General features: G+C 36.6%; 1 protein-coding gene across 1 annotated transcript in view; it reads left to right on the forward strand.

Annotated features, from left to right (window-relative positions):
* The first annotated feature begins 461 nt into the window (after positions 1-461).
* Positions 462-20118, forward strand: part of LOC122050450 (agamous-like MADS-box protein AGL28) — a 43859-nt gene continuing 24202 nt past the window's right edge. Inside the window, exon 1 of the mRNA XM_042611352.1 lies at positions 462-695. Within this exon, the coding sequence (XP_042467286.1) occupies positions 462-695 (234 nt within the window). The remainder of the gene's footprint in view (positions 696-20118) is intronic.

The following is a 20118-nucleotide window of genomic DNA, read 5'->3' on the forward strand; positions in this document are numbered from 1 at the left end:
GCAACAAGAGAGTAATTAAGTAAATTCAACAGAATTAACGAAACAAAGCAAGTAAATCCTAATTAACCAATCCACTTCTCCAAACAGTCAAACACGCACAAAGTACTCTGTCTGTCACTACAGAATCACCGAGGAAGAAGACCGCTGTCACTCGGAAATCTCCTGAATCCGGTGGACGGCTGACGTTACTGGTCGGAACTGCAATCAACGGCGGTGGAAGCGCGAAATCCTCGAAGAAACCTCTCCTTGGACAGCTGCTGGAACGAAGAAAATCTGCCAAAATGTAACCTAGATCTGCCCTCTTCACCGTGTCGGGCAGGGAAGGTTGTGTGTTGCCGGACCTTGGAAGAACTCCGCTGGAAATTCTCCGGCGAAGTGGGAAATGGGGTTGCTGGAATCTCCGATGTCTCTACTGCCTTCTTCACCATGTCCGGCAGGGAACTTGACTAGATGCGAGGGGAATGAATAACTGCGCTGGAGAAACCTCTCCGGCGAAGTCCTGCGGTCGTCGCCTTTGCAAATCCGCCGGAAATGCCGCCGTCTTCTTTGTCGCCTTCGATCGGGAGGAGAAGGAAAGGGGTGTCGGGCTCGGAAGAAGAAGAATGGAAAGGGGAGAAATGGATATGGGGAGTCGGCCGGCGGCAAGGAAGGAAAGAGAAGAAGCCGCCGGCCGGAGAGAAGAAGAAGAAGCGCTGGTGTGTGGGAGAGGAAAACGCGAGAAGCCCTAGCCGCGTGACACTGTGCATCCGCGTGAGGGTTAAAGGAGAAGGTTTTCTCCTCCTTTAATCTCGGTCGTCCGATGAGATGGATGAAGATCCGGCCGTCCATCTTGTGAAGAGAAGAAGAGAATGTTTCTTAATGGGTTCCGGATCTTGGGTTTTGGTTGAGAAGTTTCAGTAAGATCCGCTAAAGCTAGATCCGGTTCATTAAGGTAAGGTTCAAATTGGTCTTCAAATTGGATGAATCGGGCCTTTGTGATTGGGTTTGAATTGGAGCTCTTAGAATGGGCTTGAGAAGAGTAGGCTTTAAGAGTTGAATTGTTGGCTCAAATTGGGCTCTTCTCTTGATCCAAATTAGAGATGAATTGTACTTGGATGAGGATAATCTCTATGGACGGTTCAGATCTTCCAGATTGCTTCCCTACAAATAAGATGCACAATTTTAGATAAAATGCCAGAAAATATAGGAAAAATTATCTCAACGCTCCAATAAAACTCAACTCATAAAATATGATATAAATACGGAATTAAGCATATGAGCTGATAAAAATATCAAATCCAAGAGCCAAAATAACATACAAAAAATACTAGTTATCATAACCCTAGGTGGAAAGTCTTGGTGGGTCGAGCATTTTGGGTAAAATTCTAGAATCGGGGACTTTAGGTGAAAACCCTAGTGGTCACAAATCAGGTGGAAGTCTGTACGGGTCGTGGAGCGGGCGTCCTGCATGAAGACCTGAAGTTTCGGGCGCTGAGCAAAAGTTCAGTCGGTTTGGAGGATCGGCCTAACAAAAGGTAAACTCTCCTGAGAGAAGTAGGTGAGGACGCATTCCCCAAAGAGAGAATAGTAGATGTCGATTTGACCTAAGGTTTCTCAGAAATCCAAAAGTCAGAACTGGACAATCCGGTGAATTTAAATTGAAGATAAAATTAACCATCTCACAAAACCATTAAAGTTTCCTGATTTAAAATCTAGAAAAGGTTGAGATAGATCTAAGTTTAAAATATAAAGTAGTTAACCAAATCCAAATTAATTAAACTCAATTAAGTTAACTAAAAAATAATTCAATTAATCTAAGTCAGTTTAATTAATATTTAATTTTAAAATCTTAATTAATTTCAAAATCAAGATTAGTTTTAAAATCTAATTAATCTAAATTAATTTCAAAATCATAATTAATTTTAAAATCTTAATTAATTTCAAAATTATAATTAATTTTAAAATCTTAATTAATTTCAAAATTATAATTAATTTCAATATCTAATTAATTTCAAAATCATAATTAATTTCAAAATCTAATTAATCATAATTTCAAAATCATAATTAAAAAATCTTAATTAATTTAAAAATCTAATTAATCTTAATTAATTTTAAATCATGATTATCAAATTCTAATTCATCATAATTAATTTCAAAATCTAATTAATCTCAATTAATTTCACAAATATAACTAATTTCAAAATCTTAATTAATTTTCCAAAGATTAATTATTTAATTACTAATTTTCAAATCATAATTAAATTATTATCAATTTTCAAAAATATAATTAATTTTAAAATCTTAATTAATTAATTAATTTTAAATTCTAAATATTTTAAAATTCAAAATTCAAGTGAAATCCAAATTTAACTTAACTTACTTTTCAAATTCATTATTCTTCATCATAAATATTTAACTCTATCTCACACAAACTTATAAGCTGAATATGCATGATAACTTAGAATGTGTGAGATGGAAATTAGGAAAATAAATAATATTTTTTATGTTTATTTTACATGTTTGGACTCTAGGATACCTTAAAAAGTATTCATTTGTTTTTGGCATTAATTAAGGAGGAATGTAAAGAAGTTTGAGGCATTAATTTTTTTTAATTAATGCATTGTTTTTCAAGATTTCAAATTAATTTTCTAAATGTTTAAAAAGTTTAGTTCTTTTTCTATTTTTGAAAATAAACCTTATTTCAAAAGGCAAGTTCAAATATTTTTGAAAAAGTATTTTTTTTCTTTAACTAAGTACTTAAGCTAAGGTTTTATCAAATTTTTTTAAGCTAATTACTTAACTAAGCTTTTATCAATTTTTTAAACAAATTACTTAACTAAGCTTTAATCAAAAATCTATTGGTGTGGTTAGCACTAATGGTCTAACTCAAGTTTTGATAAATGACAAAATATGTTAAGTTAGTTTCATTGTTATCTAATACTCTGACCGAGTGTGTAGGAGAAGCCCAAATAGGTCAACGGGCTGACCTGATGTCTGACATGAAGCCCAGCTAGGTCGACGGGCCGATCGGATAGCTGGCATGAAGTCTAAACGGGTCGATGGGCTAACTGGACGTTTGGCATGAAGTCCAGCTAGGTTGACGGGCTGACTGAATAGCTGGCACGAAATTCAGACGAGTCGAAGGGCTGACCGGACGTTTGGCAGGTAAGTGAAGTAAGTTACTGGAGGGGAGTGACTGTGAGGACGCATTCCTGGGAAGGGAACATTAGGTGTCGATCCGACTTAGATCCATTTCGGATATCTAAGTTGAGATCGTGACTAGATTTCGGTCTCGAGGAGATGGAATCTAATTACTATTCTTTTTGATCATAAATTATGCTAACACTCTATTTTGTAGGATATATATTTGCCTCGGACTAACGTTTTCTTGCAGGAAGGAAAGCGCTGGAAAATAAGGGTCCGGGCGCCCGGAGGTGAATTTTATCCCCAACGTCACTTCGCCACGTGGAGATCCCTGGTTGGCTCAGCTATGTCATATTCAAGGCACCCGAAAGGATCCAAGCACCCCGAACCTCCTATATAAGAAGGGTTAAGGCTGGAGTCAAAAAAAAAAAAAAACGAACGATCTGCTCTCTTATACTCCTGCGACGCTTCTCCGACAAAGTGCTTCTATTGTCTTTTTCTTATTGTCGGTATTATTTTCTTAAAAGCAATTGTACTTTTACTTGTAATACTTATTTCGAATTGCTAGTGGATTGCCCAACGAAAGCACTCAACGAGTGCGGGCCTTGGAGTAGGAGTCGCTAAAGGCTTCGAACCAAGTTAAAAATGACCTTGTTAGCGTTGCTCTTTCTTTTTATTTATTCTTTTCGCTGCATACTCTTTCTAAATTTTTAAATCGCTATTCACCCCCCCCCCCCCTTTAGCAAAACTCATCGATCCAACAAAACCTTTATAAAGCTAAATACTTAACTAAGTATTTATCAAAATCTTTTTAACACTAAGTTTTTATCAAAGTCTTTTTAAAATCCAAGTTATTATCAAAATTTCTTTTCAGAAAGCTATAGTACTTAATAAAGTATTTTTAATTAAGCTAAGTGTTTGTCAAAGCAATTATTTTCAAAGTTAAAATTTAGCTAAGTTTTCTTTTGAAAAAAAGCTAAGACAGTTTCAAAGCTTAAGTTTAGCTAAGTTTTTGTTGAAAAAACTAAGTATTCTCAAAGTATTTCTAATTTAGCTAAGTATTTTTCAAATTAATTATTTTCAAAGCAACTTTAGCTAAGTTTTTTTGAAAAAGCTAACTCACTTTCAACGCTTAAAAATTAGCTAAATTTTTTTAAGTGCTACCCTTCAGGGGGAGCTTACAGTTAAATAGTGGAAAAACTTTTTCTATCAAACAACCTTTTCTCCACTTATTACTTTTTTATTTATGTCAAAGGGGGAGAGAAAAGTTAAAGTTAAGAGTTAAACATAATTTTTTATGAAAGGGGGAGTATAAAAGGGAGTTTTTTTTTTTATTCATGCTCATGCTAAAATTTCTTTAATTATTGTTATGTTTTACTTAACTTTTAATCATGTTGTCATAATAAAAAATGGAGAGATTGTTGATGCAGGGAGCACTAGACGATCGAACCTAAGTTTTGATTATGGCAAAAGGTCCAAAATTAAGTTATCTTATGATCTAACAAGGTTGATTGAGCTTGCAAGAAAGTCCTAAGTTGTCTTAGGCAAAAATCCTAGTGGATTCTAGGCAGGTGGAAACCCCTAGGAGTGGTAACCCTAGGTCCTAGGGGTGGTAACCCTAAGCGAAAAGTCTTGACTGCTCAAGCACTTTGGGTAAAATCCAAGAGTCGAAGATTCCAGGTGAAAACCCTGGTGGTCGGGGAATAGGTGGAAGTCTGGATGGGTCATCGAGTAGATGTCCAGCATGAAGTCCTGAAGTCTCGGGTGCTGAGAAAAAGTCCAGTCGGTCTAGAGGACTGATCTCACAAAATGTAAACTCTTCTGAGAGGATTAGGTGAGGACGCATTCCCCGAAAAGGGAATAGTAGGTGTCAATTCGACCTAGAGGTTCCAGGAAATCCAAAAAGTCAAAACTGGACAGTCCAATGACTGTCAAATACTTATATTATTCATATTTTATTGTACTAACTTTGTTTTACAAGGTATACTTTGTTTGTAGACTAATATGCCTTGCAGGAAGGGAGTTATATAAGAAAAAACTAGGATGAACAGTGTTCGAGGTGCCTCCGGGGCTATTGGAGGCGCCTCGGGTGTCTTGGCTGTAGCTACACAAGAAGAAGGGCAAAAGGCACCTTGAAGGCACCTGAAGGTGCCTTGGACCATAGATGGAAGGCGCCTTCCATGTGCTTGAAGGCACCTTCCAAGAGACCACATGGATCAAATCTCTTATGCCTCAGCCATAGGATCTATCATGTACGCCATGCTATGTATGTTGGATTTTTTGGGCCGCGAAAACCGCTTTTCGCGTCGCGAAAACCCCGAATCACCCAAAGCCGTAGATCCGTGCAAGGAAAAAACCGAATGAAATACAAGTACGAGTTTCAAAAACTTTAGATCTACTCCTAGATCTATGTGTTGAGAGCTTTTACCTTTGAAGCGTGCCCTCGCAAAATTCCCGCTCGTCTAAGGTACGTGTCGGATCTCCAAAGTATCAAGGTAGATATTTCTCTAGTGATATCCACACGAACAAGGAGTGCTCTCTAGCACTCAAGGATGGAGAAGAGAGCCCCAAGTGTGCTAGCACTTTCTAGAGCTCTCGGATAGAATTTGAAAAGGGAGAAAAGAGAGAAAAACAAGAAGACTCTCACATACTCAACTAGTAGTATCCTCTTCTTGTGTCCTTCACACTCTCTTATCTTTTCTTGGATGAAACTCAACACCTTCTCACCTTCCAAAACCCCACGGCAACAGCAAGAGGGAGAGGAGGAAGAAGCAAGCTAGAAGAAGAATGAAATGAATGCACCATAATTCCACACAACCAAAACCTCCACCACTAATGTGTGGCCGGCCACATCTTGTAACCTCCCCATTAATGTGGCCGGCCATATAAAAGCCAAGGGGAGGGTGTAACCCCCATGAGGTGGCATGTCTCATGAGGTGGAGGTGATGTGGCAAGGATGAGTCATCCTTATGATGTGGCAATACATCAAGTCAAACTTGATGTTTCAACTTCTACTTGGTCAAGTCAAATTTGACCAATTGTCTTCCTTGTTGAGTTAAATCCAACCTTTGATTCAAGTCAATTTTAATTTAATGAATCTCAATTCATTAATATAAATTGACTCAATGAATCAAATCTAAATTAGACTCATTCAACAATTAAATCTAATTGAGTCTAACTCGATAAGTCTAATTTGAATCCAATTGGTTCATCATATGAACCTAATCCAATTGGTTCATCCTATGAACCTAATCTCCATCCACTTGTTCTTTGTGTGTGACCCAATAGGTTCTTGTAACGTTGGCAATGTTTCTAAACTCCTTTAGAAACATAAGCAATGAGCGGCATCTAGCAATACATCATTGCTACCCAAGTTACAAGAAATGTTGAGATCCAACATCACCTTGTGACTACTAATTGTGACTCCTCACAATATATAACAAGTGTCCTTCTATCCTAGACATCTAGATTGGTCAATGTGAGGCATAGACCGTGTCATCCTCTGACCAATCTAAATCTTGAACTCCAAGTAGACTCACTAAATCAAATGAGCTCAATATCCTATATTGACTCATTTGGGCATGGCCATGCACTTCGTGGTCTCACTCTATCAAGAATATCGATGTCTCTCCCGTCATATAGGAGGGATAGATCCCATCTACATCACTCACATCCCTCCGCATAATTTGTTACATACCCAATAATCGCCTTTATAGTCCACCCAGTTACGGGTGACGTTTGACGAAACCAAAGTACATAACTCCTTATATAGGGAACCATGGTGACTTCAGGTCTAAGGACTAGTAGTCATACTAATAGCCACATGAGAAAGTATATGACACTCATATAACGATCCATGATACTTTCTCATGGCGGGTCATTCAGTATACATTCTCTAATGTATACCCATGTGTCAACTTGATATCTCTATATCCATGACTTGTGAGATCAAGTCACATGCTAGTCTTATTGCATTAACATTGTCCCTGAATGTTAATACTCGACTAGGAATGATTAAGAGTAGTGTTCCCTATATCATCTCACTATCGGTTCAACTAACCGATTGATATAGGTGAGAACCATCTACTCAAGGACATTATTATACTTAGTTTATTTGGCACCAATACAAGTAAGTATAATAACCAAAATCCAAATACCTTTATTTATATAGAATATGATACAATAAGTCCAAAATACAATCATCAAATGATTAGCTCTAGGGCTCTAGCTAACAATGTACTCGTCCTGATATCTCATATGCTTTGAGCATGACGAGCAGATACCAGTCAGATCAACCATGAGAGAGATTTGATCAAGTTTGACTTGATTTGAGAGGAAGAGAAAAAGTCATGTTTGACTTGACTTTTTGCCACATCACTAGTGAGTTGGCAAGATGTGGACCAATAGGATTGCTCCACATCATCAATGTATGCCACCTCATGGAAGTTACAAGCCTCCATAGCATTTAATGTGGCCGACCCACATTAAATGAGGAGGTTACACTTGTTGCCATGTCATTTAGTGAGGTGGCAAGATGTGGACCAATAGTGTTGATCCACATCATCCTAGAGTGCCACCTCATGGGGGTTACAACTCTTAATGGTCTCCACATTAATTGGAATTAATGTGGGGGTTACACCTCCTAGAAGGTGGCCGGCCACTTGAATGTGGAGAACAATTTTCAATTTTGAAAATTGATTCTATCATTCATTTTCTTCTTCTTCTTCCTCCTAGAGTTCTTCTTGCTCTCTCCCTCTCCTCCTTCCTTGGCCGAACCACATAGGTGCTAGCACACCTTGGTTTTTGGTCACCTCCATCTAGTGTGTCCGTGTGGATACTTCTAGAGGACCGTACGCTTGACGGTCTTGAGATTCGGCACCATTTGGACGAGCGGGATTCGCGTGGGGCGCGCATCAAGGGTAATGATCTTAACTTTAGTGTAGATCTAAAGTTTTTACAAACTCGTACAAGAAAAAGGTTTTTCGATAATTTTGTTTACGAATCTTTGCACGAGATCCATGGCTTTGGGTGACTCGGGGTTTTCGCGACGCAAAAAAGCGATTTTCGCGGCCCGAAGAACCCAACACTGGGTGGACTATAAAGGGTATGTAACGAATTATGCAGAGGGATGTGAGTGATGTAGATGAGATCTAACCCTCCTATATGATGGGAGCGACATCGATATTCTTGATAAAGTGAGACCACGAAGTGCATGGCCATGCCCAAATGAGTCAATATGAGATATTGAGCTCATTTAATTGAGTGAGTCTACTTGGAGTTCAAGATTTAGATTGATTAGAGGATGACACGGTCTATGCCTCATATTGATCAATCTAGATGTCTAGGATAGAAGGACAATGTCATATATTGTGAGGAGTCACAATTAGTAGTCACAAGGTGATGTTGGATCTCAACATTCTTGTAACTTGGGTAGTAATGATGTGTTGCTAGATACCGCTCATTACTTATGTTACTAAATAAGTTTAGGAGCATTGCCAACTTTATAAGAACATATAGGGTCACACACAAAGGACAATTAGATGGAGATTAGGTTCATATGATGAACCAAGAGGATTAGATTCATGTGATGAATCAAATTGGATTAAGAGTAATCCTAATTGTACTAATTGAGTTGGACTCAATTTGATTCATGTATTCAATGAGTCTAATTTAGATTATGACTCATTGAATCAATTTAATTAAATGAATTAGATTCATTATATTAAATTGACTTGAATCAAATGGTTAGATTTAATCAACCATGGGAGTAATGAAGTCAAGTTTGACTTGACTTGAGAGGAAGATGAAGGGTCAAGTTTGACTTGACCATTTGCCACCTCATTGGTGAGTTGATAAAGAGTGGGCCAATAATGATGTGCCACATCATCAAGGCTAGCATATGTGTATGCCACCTCATGAGGGAGACCAAGAGTTGTGACTCTTGATATCCCATGGAGGTTTAAAAGCTTTCTTTTCAATGTGGCCGGCCACTTAATTCTTCTTGGGAGTTTTCATTTGGTGAGTAACTTCCTTCTTCTTCCTCTCAAGGTTTCTTCTCTCCCTCTCCTCCTCCTTGCCATGACTGATCAAGGGTGCTAGCACACCTTTGTTTAGTTTTCTCCACCTATTTGTTCGTGTGGATACTTCTAGAGGGTTGTACACTTGACAACCTCGAGATCCGGCATTACTTGGACGAGCGGGATTGTGAAGGGCATCGCATCGAGGGTAAAATTCCTTTCTCCTAGTGTAGATCTAGGCTTTAGTAAACTCGTACATGAAATTTGTTTTATAAACTTCGCACGGATCCGGTGGCATGGGAGATTCGGGGTTTCTGCAAAGCGAAAAAGAAGTTTTTTGTGGCCCGAAAATCCCAACAATAAGGTGCAACAACTTCAGGATCAGATTTGACCCATTGGAGGTGCCTTCAATGCCTATAGAAGGCGCCTTCCATGCCCTATTTAAGGCAGTCTCGACCAAGCTTCAAAAAATAACTACTTTAGGAGCTACTACACATCAATTCGAGGTTTCGACTGCTCGGACTTCCTTCTACGACTCTACTACGAAGTTGCTACACCGAAGACTACTCCGAGGACTTCCAATCACTGTTGGCAGACCAACACCGACACAAGAGCACTCTCACATCGATCCCTAAGTATTTGTAACAAATTTTTTGTACTTATTTATTGAAAAAGGGAAGTGAAGCATGTTACACTTCACCTAAATTCTTTGTACTTGATTTCCTCTTCCGGAGGTATTGGAAGATGTATTTTAGTGGATTACCCATCAATAGGTCCGCGGGACCTGGGTCTTGGAGTAAGAGTCGCCGAAGGCTTCGAACCAAGTAAAATCGATCGTGTTTTCTGGTGTTTTTTTACTTAATTTCTACTGCATACTTATCTTTTAAAATTTAAAAAGAAATAAGTTTTCAAAACCACATGATTCACCCCTCTATCACGTGCCACTCGATCCAACAACTTGACCCAGACTAGATCCTAGCCATGCAAGAAAAATTGGCCTAATTTGAAATAAGTGAAGTCTATGACTTAGTCCCATTACCCAAAGGCAAAAAGTCTTTAGAAACAAAATGGGTTTTAAGAAACAAACTAAACGACAAAAGAGAAATCGTTAGCAATTAAGTTAGGTTAGTAGCCAAAGAGTTTAGTCAAGTAGAAAGACTTGACTATGATGAAACTGTTGGTGTGGTTAGCACTAACGGTCTAACTCAGATTTTGATGAATGACAAATTAGGTTTAAGTTAGTTTCGGTGTTGTCTAACACTTTGATTGAGTGTGCAGGAGAAGTCCAGACAGGTCGACGGGCTGACCAGATGTCTGGTACGAAGCCCAGCTAGGTCAACGGGCCGACCGGATAGTTGGCACGAAGTCCAAACAGGTCGACGGGTCGACGGGTCGACCGGAAGTTTGGCACAAAGTCCAGGTAGGTCAACGGGCTGACCGATAGCTGGCGCGAAGTCCAGACGGATCGAAGGGCTGACCGGACATCTGGAAGGTGGGCGAAGCTAAGTCACTGGAGTTGAGTGACTGTGAGGACGCATTCCCAGGAAGGGAACTTAGGCATTGATCCTACTTAGAGCTATTTCCGAACTCTAAGTCGAGATCTTGACTAGATTCCTGTCTCGGTGAGATTTCCCTGTTCTAACTCTGTTTTGCAGGAAACTAACATTTTTATGCAGGGTTAGAACTGACCGGGGTCAGTTGACCGAACCTCGGGATCGGTCGACCGAACCCCCAAGCACCGGCAGCTCAAAGCTCCAGCGGATGGACCGAGTTCGACCAGGGGATCGGTCGGCCGGACCTTGGTATCGGTCGATCGAACCAAGGATGATCATCGACTGGAGTGGACCAAGATGATCGGGTCAGGGAAGACTAATTGGTCGACCGAACCTATTTAGCGGTCGATCGAACCTTGGATAGGATTTGACCAGAGTGGAGCGAAGCGAGCGGATCAGATGAGGTGGAGAACATCTGATCGATCGACTGAACTGGATATCGGTCGACTAATCTGCTTCGGGTCAAAGCTGATCGTGAGGATCGAGGATCTGGATCAGTCTCACAGTTGTTATAAAAGAGAGCCTCGGGGTGGAGCCTCTTCAATCAATTCGAATAGAACATCGTGTGCTCCTATACGCTGCTTCAAAGTCTTCAACTACGCTCTGCTACTCCGACATCCTACTTCTAATTTTCTTCACCCTTTGTATTATCGGTATACTTGTTCTTCATTTAATATTTGTACTTTCAAATTGTAACCATTTTACGGATTGATAGTGATTGCCCACCGAAAGCGGTCAGCGACCGCGGGCCTTGGAGTAGGAGTCGACCTAGGCTGCGAACCAAGTAAAATCTTGGTGTTCTTGATTCTCTGTGTCTTTTTTTTTCTGCTACATCTCTTTGAAATTAATTTTTAAATCGCTATTCACCCCCCTCTAGCTTAAATTCAGTCCAACAAGTGGTATCAGAGAAGGTACCGCTCTGATTTGGTGCAACCACCAATAGACAAAGGGGTGATCTGTTTTAAAAAAAAAAATTCTTCTTCTTCTTTCGGCTTTCAGTTTTCCGTATAATTCCAAACTGGTATTATTCCCTTTTTGGAAATTTCTTTCCATTGTAATTAAATTTAAATTGGTGCAACACCAATTTAAGTTATTTTTTACTTTTTCCCGCACTACTAATCGAAGACCAAATCTTGGAACCTCTCTTGTTTTGTTTTCCTATGTGCAGATTAAAATGTTCCAACTTGAGGGCTTCAGCATAGTGCGACCTCCCCTGTTCAACGGGGATCATTTCTCGTACTGGAAGAAGCAGATGGAGGTGTATCTCAAGACGAATTTTGACCAGTGACTCAGCGTCACAAAAGCCTACAAAACACCCGTTGACAACTCCGAAATTCCACTAGACCCAGAACAGTGGACTTCGGACTTGAAGAAGAAAGCGTCGACGGAAAACAAGGCGATCAACACGTTACAATACGGATTGACAAGGGAAGAGCTGAACCGGGTCGGACCGCATCAGAACGCGAAAGAGCTATGGGATAAATTGATCGAGCTGCACGAAGGAACTAGCGACGCTAAGGTAACAAAAAGGGATTTGTTGTTAAATAAAATATTTAATATAAAAATACAGGAAGGAGAAACGGCAAGTCAGCTGCACGCGAGGATCAAGGATATCCTCAACAGGCTCCACGTGATAGGCCACCAGATGGAAAACAGAGATCTAATCAGGTATGCATTAAACACGTTTCCACGCAACAATTTTTGGGCATCTATCGTGGATACCAACAAAATTTCTAGGAATTTATCTATACTTAAATTAGATGAATTATTTTGTGAATTAGAGTTACACGAACAAACTAATGCTAGATCCGAGAAAGGTATAGCTTCGTTTGCAGGTTCCTCCAAGGAAAAGAAGAACAAGCCTGAACCTGAAGAAGATTCTGACCAGAACTCTGAAGATGAAGAGCACCTAGTGAACCTGGTAAGGAAGATGTTCCCCAGGAAGAAAAGGAGCTTCAGCAAGAAAGATCATCAGAAGATCAATACTCTAACCGAATCGAGGAACGTGACATGCTTCGGATGTAACAAAAAGGGGCACTACAAGAATGAGTGCCCGAGATCGAAGAACGACAAAACGAAGCCGACCAAAAAGACGGCCCTCAAAGCAACGTGGGACGAGTCATCTTCGGAAGAATCGGAGGACGAAAATCAGAAGAACCAAAGTTACCTCGCGCTGATGGCCCACGAAGCAGAGTCAGAAGACGAATCGGAAGACGGGTCCGAACCCGAATCGAGCCACGAGTATGTACTCGTTTCTAAAGGTTCCGAAGAGGTATACTTTAATTTGAACAAAAAGTTTTTAAAATTATTTCATGTTTAAATAATAAATTAATGAAAATTGAAAAAGAAAATAAATTGTTCCTTGAGGAAAATCAAAACCTCAAGGAACAAATCACAAATAACAAACCAACTCAAGATCTAACACTTGAGGAGGAGTATTCATCATTAAAATTAGAAATTAACAACTTAAAAAGTATGTTAGAAAAATTTACGACAAGATCAAAAAATTTAGACTTAATCTTAAATAATCAAAAAGCAACTTACAACAAAACCGGACTTGGCTATAAGTCAAGTTCAAATAAAACATTTAATTCATTAATAACTCAACACAAACCAACAAGAAAAGCTTGGGTTCTGAAAGCGTGCTTAACCACGCAAGTAGGACTTAACCAATATTACATATCTAAAGATAAAATATATTACGTAAAGTCAAATGAACCAAATAAAAAAATAGAATACAAGCCTAGACCAAAAAACTCAAATTCTAAATATTTTAAAACTCACCAAAACTCGACCTATCATCAAGTAAATTATAATTATAAAAGAAATAGACATAAACCCAAAACAAAAAATAAATTAAAGGTCAATAATTCAGGGGGAGACTCCAGAATAGCTGGCACCTCCAAAACTAACATACCCGGAAGGGTAACTCAAACTAATCTATCCGGCAGGGTACTTAGGATTAATTAGAAAAGGGTTCAAGTTTAACTTGAAAAATGGTACTGGTGAAATTTTGGATGATAGTACGTCAGGTAAGCTTAGTCTATGCATGTCTATGAAGATATGGCTTCGACCTTGTTTATTTGGCTAAGTGGAACTGACCGAAGCTACCCTTTATGGATCCTAACCAGTTAGACCAAAGTTTTGTACTAAGTCCAGTGGATAGGACTATTTGGAAAACCTCGAAGGCATGGTTACTCTAATGATGTCCAAGTGACTCACCATAGCCCAAAAGTTTATCCAGAGAACACCTATCTGTTGAACCCAAAGCTAAACCTGAACTAACATAAGTTAAAACAAAACCCTAAAATTAAATCTTATTCATCTCACAAAATTATAAGATTCCCTGATTGAAAACATAGATCGGGTGAGATGACTACGGACTCAAGTAAAATTAAATTTAAATTAATTTAAATTAAAATAAATTAATTTAAATAAAAATAAATTAATTTAAATTTAAATTAAATTAAATTAAATTAGAATTAGAATTAAATTAAATCAAAATTTAATTAAACTAAAAGTAGATGAAATTAAATTTAAATTAAGAAAAATTAAATCAAATTTAATTCTATTTTTAAAACTTAAAATTTATCTTTAAAACCAAACTTATTTTTATTTTTAACTTAAAATTTATCCTTAAAATTAAACTTAATTTTATTTTTAAACGTAAATTTTTTCTTAAAAATTTATTAAAAAATTAACTATTTTTTTTAACTTAAAACTTTATTTTAAAAATTAACTTAAATTTTTTTTTACTTAAATTTATTTTAAAAAATTAACTTAAATTTTTTTAACTTAAAAATTTATTTTAAAAATTAACTTAAATTTTTTAACTTAAATTTATTTTAAAAATTAGACTTAATTGTTTTTTACTTAAATTTATTTTAAAAATTAGACTTAATTTTTTTTTACTTAAATTTATTTTAAAAATTAGAATTAATTTTTTTTAACTTAAAAATTTTATTTTAAAAATTAACTTAATCTTTTTTTAACTCAAAAATTTTATTTTAAAAATTAACTTAAATTTTATTTTAAAAATTAACTTAAATTTTTTTAACTTAAAATTTTTATTTTAAAAATTAAACTTAATTTAAAAAAAATTAACTTAAATTTATTTTAAAATTTTATTTTAACTTCTGTGTGCGTGAAAATAAACTCACACTCTCACATAAAATGATCAAACTTAAAAATGATTTTAAAAGAATAACATTAGACTAACTTTAACTCCTACCTATTATAGGAAATCAGGTGGATTTTGGACAGTGGTTATTCTAAGCATATGACTGGAGATCACACCAAGTTCACCCAACTTACCTACAAGAGTTTAGGAATAGTTGCCTTTGGAAACAATGGCAAACTCAAGGTAATCGGTATAGGTAACATTGAATTAAAAATAGATTTCATTATTACAAATGTTTTACTTGTTGAAAATTTTAAATATATTCTTCTAAGTATAAGTCAATTGTGTGACACTAGGTATAAGGTTAAATTCTTATCTACAGAATGCTTAATCAAACATTTAGATAATCCTACTATCAGTCTAAAAGGATTTAGAAAAGACAATATTTATGCAATCAACTTAACCACTTCTTTAGTTAAGTGTTATTTAACACAAAAAGAAGAAACTTGGTTATGGCATAGAAGAATGTCACACACAAATTTCAGAAACATAAACAAATTAAGTGGATTAGTTAGAGGCTTACCAAAATTACCTAACTTAGACTCAGCCATATGTAATGCTTGTCAACAAGGTAAACAGACAAAATCTACTCACAAACCAACTAATCAATCACAAACCAACTCAATATTAGAACTTCTACACCTAGACCTATTTGACTCCCATGGAGTCAAATCAATAAATGGAAGTCTATACTGTCTAGTCATAATAGATGACTACTCTAAGTTCACATAGGTCAAATTCTTAAAAAATAAAGATGAAAATTTTGAAATATTTATAAACTTTTGTAAACAAGTTGAAAATGAAAAAGACATTAAAATTAAAAGAATTAGAAGTGACAACGGGGGAGAATTTAAAAATCATAATTTTAATAAATTTTGCCTTGAAAATGGCTATCATCAATAATTTTTATGTCCTAAAACTCCCCTACAAAATGGAATTGTAGAAAGAAAAAAATAGAACTCTACTTGAAGCATCTAGGACAATGCTAAATGAATACAACCTACCTAAATATTCTTGGGCAGAAGCTGTTAGTACAGCCTGCTACGTACAAAATAAAATAGCACTAAATGAAACACATAATAAAACCTTTTTCGAGCTTTATTATAATAAACAACCCAATATAAAATATTTTAAAGTATTTGAATGCCCAGCCTTCATCCTAAACACAAGAGAACACTTAGAAAAATTCACCTCTAAAATAGAAAATGGAATCTTTGTAGGCTACTCCTTAAACAGTAGAGGTTACAGAGTCTATAATAAAGTTACCTTAAGAATTAAAGAAACTACTAATGTAAAATTCAAAGAATCCAAACAAAACGTAGAACAAACCCAACTTCGACCAATTGAATTTATTCAAGAAAATACCAATTCTGAAGGAATCAATCAATCTCTAAATCATGAAGAGGAAGAAGAACCTCAAGAGAATCAACCTCCTAGAACTATTAGAGTCAACCCAAATCACCCAACTAGCCAAATAATTGGTGATCCAGACCTAAGGGTTTAGACTAGGTCATTCTTTAGAAACCTAAATCAAATCTCATTAATTTCAAAAATTGAACCTAAAACAGTGGCTGAATCATTACTTGACCCAGACTGGATAATTACGATGCAAGAAGAACTAGCTCAATTTGAAAGAAACGAAGTTTGGGATTTAGTGCCACCACCCAAAGATAAAAAGATAATAGAAACAAAATGGGTATTTAGAAATAAATTAAGTGAAAGTGGGGAAATCACAAGAAATAAAGCTAGACTAGTGGCTAAAGGGTTCAGTCAAATAGAGGGACTTGACTATGATGAAACTTATGCCCCAATAGCTAGACTAGAGTCCATTAGAATACTACTTAGTTATGCAGCCCACAAAGGATTTAGAGTCTACCAAATGGACATTAAGTCAGCCTTCCTAAATGGACTAATAAAAGAAGAAGTGTATGTAGGACAACCACCTGAGTTTGAAATTTTAAAACACCCTGATTATGTCTTTAAATTGAAAAAGGCTTTATATGGACTTAAGCAAGCTCCTAGGGCATGGTATGTGTAATGACCTAAATTTCCTCATTTTGAGCTCCAAAAGTAATTCAAAAATATTTAGAAATGCTATAGAAAAATTTTAGAGATTTTTAGAAATTTTTAGAGTATTTTTACATAATTTTTGGAGTTCATTTGATATTTTTACCAAGAGGAAGAAGTTTAAAAAAAAAAAGGAGAAAGAAAAATGTTGAAGTTGGGTTTTGAACCCAAGACCTCGGACTTGAACCAGATCTTAACCGGATGTAGCCAACCAACTCTGCCAACGGTCATTGTTAATCAAATATGGAAATAAATTGGTATTAAGTAGTAGTTAGGAACAGTAAAATAATAGGAAATAAAATGGTTGCAGCTGGGATTTGAACCCACGAGTTGGGCTTTAAGCAGAACGCAGCCCACCAAGTGAACCAGTCGTCAGTTTTGTTTAGAAAAGGTAAGAAAATTTATTTAACAAGTTAACAGAATATGGAGATTATAAAAAAGGAGAACTTACGTGTTAATTCCCGTGACCTAAAATCCCGTTTCCTTCTTCCTCTTCTACGTGTGCGACGGCGGGATCGGGCGAAAACGAAGCCGAGAAGAGATTAAGGTTTTCTCTTCGGCGGCCGGCCAAAGGGGACTTCTCCACGAGCTCTTCTTGGATTCGAGCTCCTCTCGTCAAGAAGGAACAGTAGGCACGAGGAAGAGGGCGAGTTTGCGAGATCCTCCGCAAGCCCTAGAAGCATTGGAAGCTTTCTTCTCCGGCTGTAAGTCCAAGAAAAGCCTAAGGTAAGACGCTTACTCACCTGCGGTAAGAGTAGCTCTCGGATTTCTTATTTTCCATGATTTCGTAGCATGTTGTAAGGATAGTTTGTTTTGTGTTGCTGCCGTAAGTCCCAAGGGAAGAAAGGGGAAGAACGGTAGAGGTTAAGTATGTGGAAAGATTCCTTTCAAGCTTTGAAATTGGCATTTGTAGCTTTTGATTTGGATTTTTCTGTGTTACCATGATAAGCATGCTTGGTTAATTTTCCCTTACTGCTGTGAGTTTGATAAAGAAGAGGAGAAGAGATCCATTAAGTTCTTGTACTAGTATACCATGAAACAAAACAAGCTTTACATAGGTTTGAAGAGAAGATCCCAGCAGGTTTTAGCTTGAGTTGGAACTTGCTGTACAGTTTCAGATTTTCTATTAGCATTTAGTTTAAGTTCTGTTAAATGTATTTCAGTTTTGGTATGAGGTTTATGTCTCTAGTTCTAGTTTGTTTTTCCTTAGAAGTTTCGAAGCTTATCCATGCTTAACTCAACTTACAAAACTAGTAAATACCAGATGCATAAGAGTATGTTTGATTTCTGTTTTAAGAGTTAATTATCATGAGGTTTTAAGTGTTGTACTATGTTATTTTTAGGCACTTCAATTTAGTATGACATGCAGATTTTATTAAGTTATAATGCAGAATTTTATTAAGCATTTTTATTGAGCTTAAGTGTAGATTTCTTTTGTATTCTATACATGATTATGTATTACATAGTTAGTTTCATTCATATATGCATATGAAAAATACCCTAACAGTATTTTGGGATAAAGAAAAGTGTAAGAAAGATAAAGAAAAGTATAAGAAAGATAAAGAAAAGAAAAGAAAAGGCCGAGGCCTTAAGTAGATCCCAAAGTCGAGACTTTAGGGATTTTTGGCACACAAGGTGCCTATTAAAATGCCAAGGCATTTAAAGAAGAAGTAATTAAGATTATAAGTATTTTACTTTTAAGAAGAGGCTAGTACCCGACTTCCGAGGTTGTCGTTAAACAAATCCAGGTGTTCAATTCCGAGGTCTTGACCCTGGTAGACCGAGGTCTGCTCTTTTAAGATTGGTGGCTCGCTACCCCAACCTATTAGGGAACGCGCATAAGATAGTACTATGCCTGGGCCCAAGAAAAAGTTGATTATTATTTTGAAGTATTATAAGTATAAGTTTTTGAACAAGTAAAATGAGTTTTACATAAACATAAAGTATTAAAGATCAAGTTAGAACAAATGAAATAAAGTTTCATATAGTACTGAAAATCAGTAAGTTTAGTTCTTTATTCTACCATGTTTATCTAGTGGATGAGCAGTTTTCATGTTTACCTATTAGATGAGTAGCATGATTAGAATTACATGAGTAGATTTCTTAGCTTTTCTTTGCTATTAGTTTGACATGAGCAGTTATGTTTATGCTTTATTTCTTTTTAGAGCATATAGTTTTTAGTTCTTTTCGTATACATGCACATTCGTGATTTTGTGAGTTAGATAGCGCTTACTAAGCAAATTTTGCTTATAGACTACACTTCCTCTTACTGCAGATACAGCAAAGGAAAAGATATAGAAAGGAAGGCGACAAGGTGGCGCGGATGGTGTGTGATGCCAGGACTATGGAAGCCTTGGGACTTAGTTTAAGAATTTATTAAGATTGCCATTTATTAAGAATGTATTAGATGAGTCATTTAGTCTTCCGCTGTTAGTTAATTGTATGTCTTATTTTGTTTCCGCTATTCATTACTTGCATGATTTGATTTCATTAAACTGCGTGGTGATGTTATTCCTTTTGTGTGTTTGATATGTGTTCCAGTGCCTGTGGCTGTGTATATTATGTTATGTATGTTAGTTTTAGGTCACCAGTACAGGGGAGACTCTGCCGAAATCTTTCGGTAGGGTTTCCATGTGATTTTTAATCATGCCGGTTAAGTAAAGTCAGTAGTTAAGTAACGGTCATCCTTAGAGTGTAGTAGTAGTAAGAAGGGTGGTCGTTACAGTTGGTATCAGAGCAGTTCCCATTCTCCAGTATCACACATCAGCACCGTCCTTGCCGTCTTCAAGTAAGAAAGTATTTAATTTTCTTTTATGCTTTCTTTATTATTTGCACTATAGAGTATCTGCTTATATGTGCTTAGGAAAGAAGAAAGTTCATGTTTTAATTTTCTATGTTTTGATACATATGCTTAGAAAGAATGGAGACAATTTTAGTTTTGTTTCTCTTATATTCATATTTACATAAGTATGTTTAGAAAGGATAGAGAAGATATCAGGTATTATTCTTGGCATAACTAGATGTTAAGATAGAGGACAAGACAGTGGGGAGTCAGAAGCCCCAGTTAGGTAATTAGAACTAGAAGGACAATGATAACAAGAAAGACCCAAGCAGGAAAACGTTCGGGTAGTCTGTGAATATCCAGAGGTATTTCCAGAAGAGCTACCTGGACTATCTC

This window comes from Zingiber officinale, chromosome 3A (genome assembly GCF_018446385.1).
Source record: "Zingiber officinale cultivar Zhangliang chromosome 3A, Zo_v1.1, whole genome shotgun sequence".
NCBI classification, from domain to species: domain Eukaryota; kingdom Viridiplantae; phylum Streptophyta; class Magnoliopsida; order Zingiberales; family Zingiberaceae; genus Zingiber; species Zingiber officinale.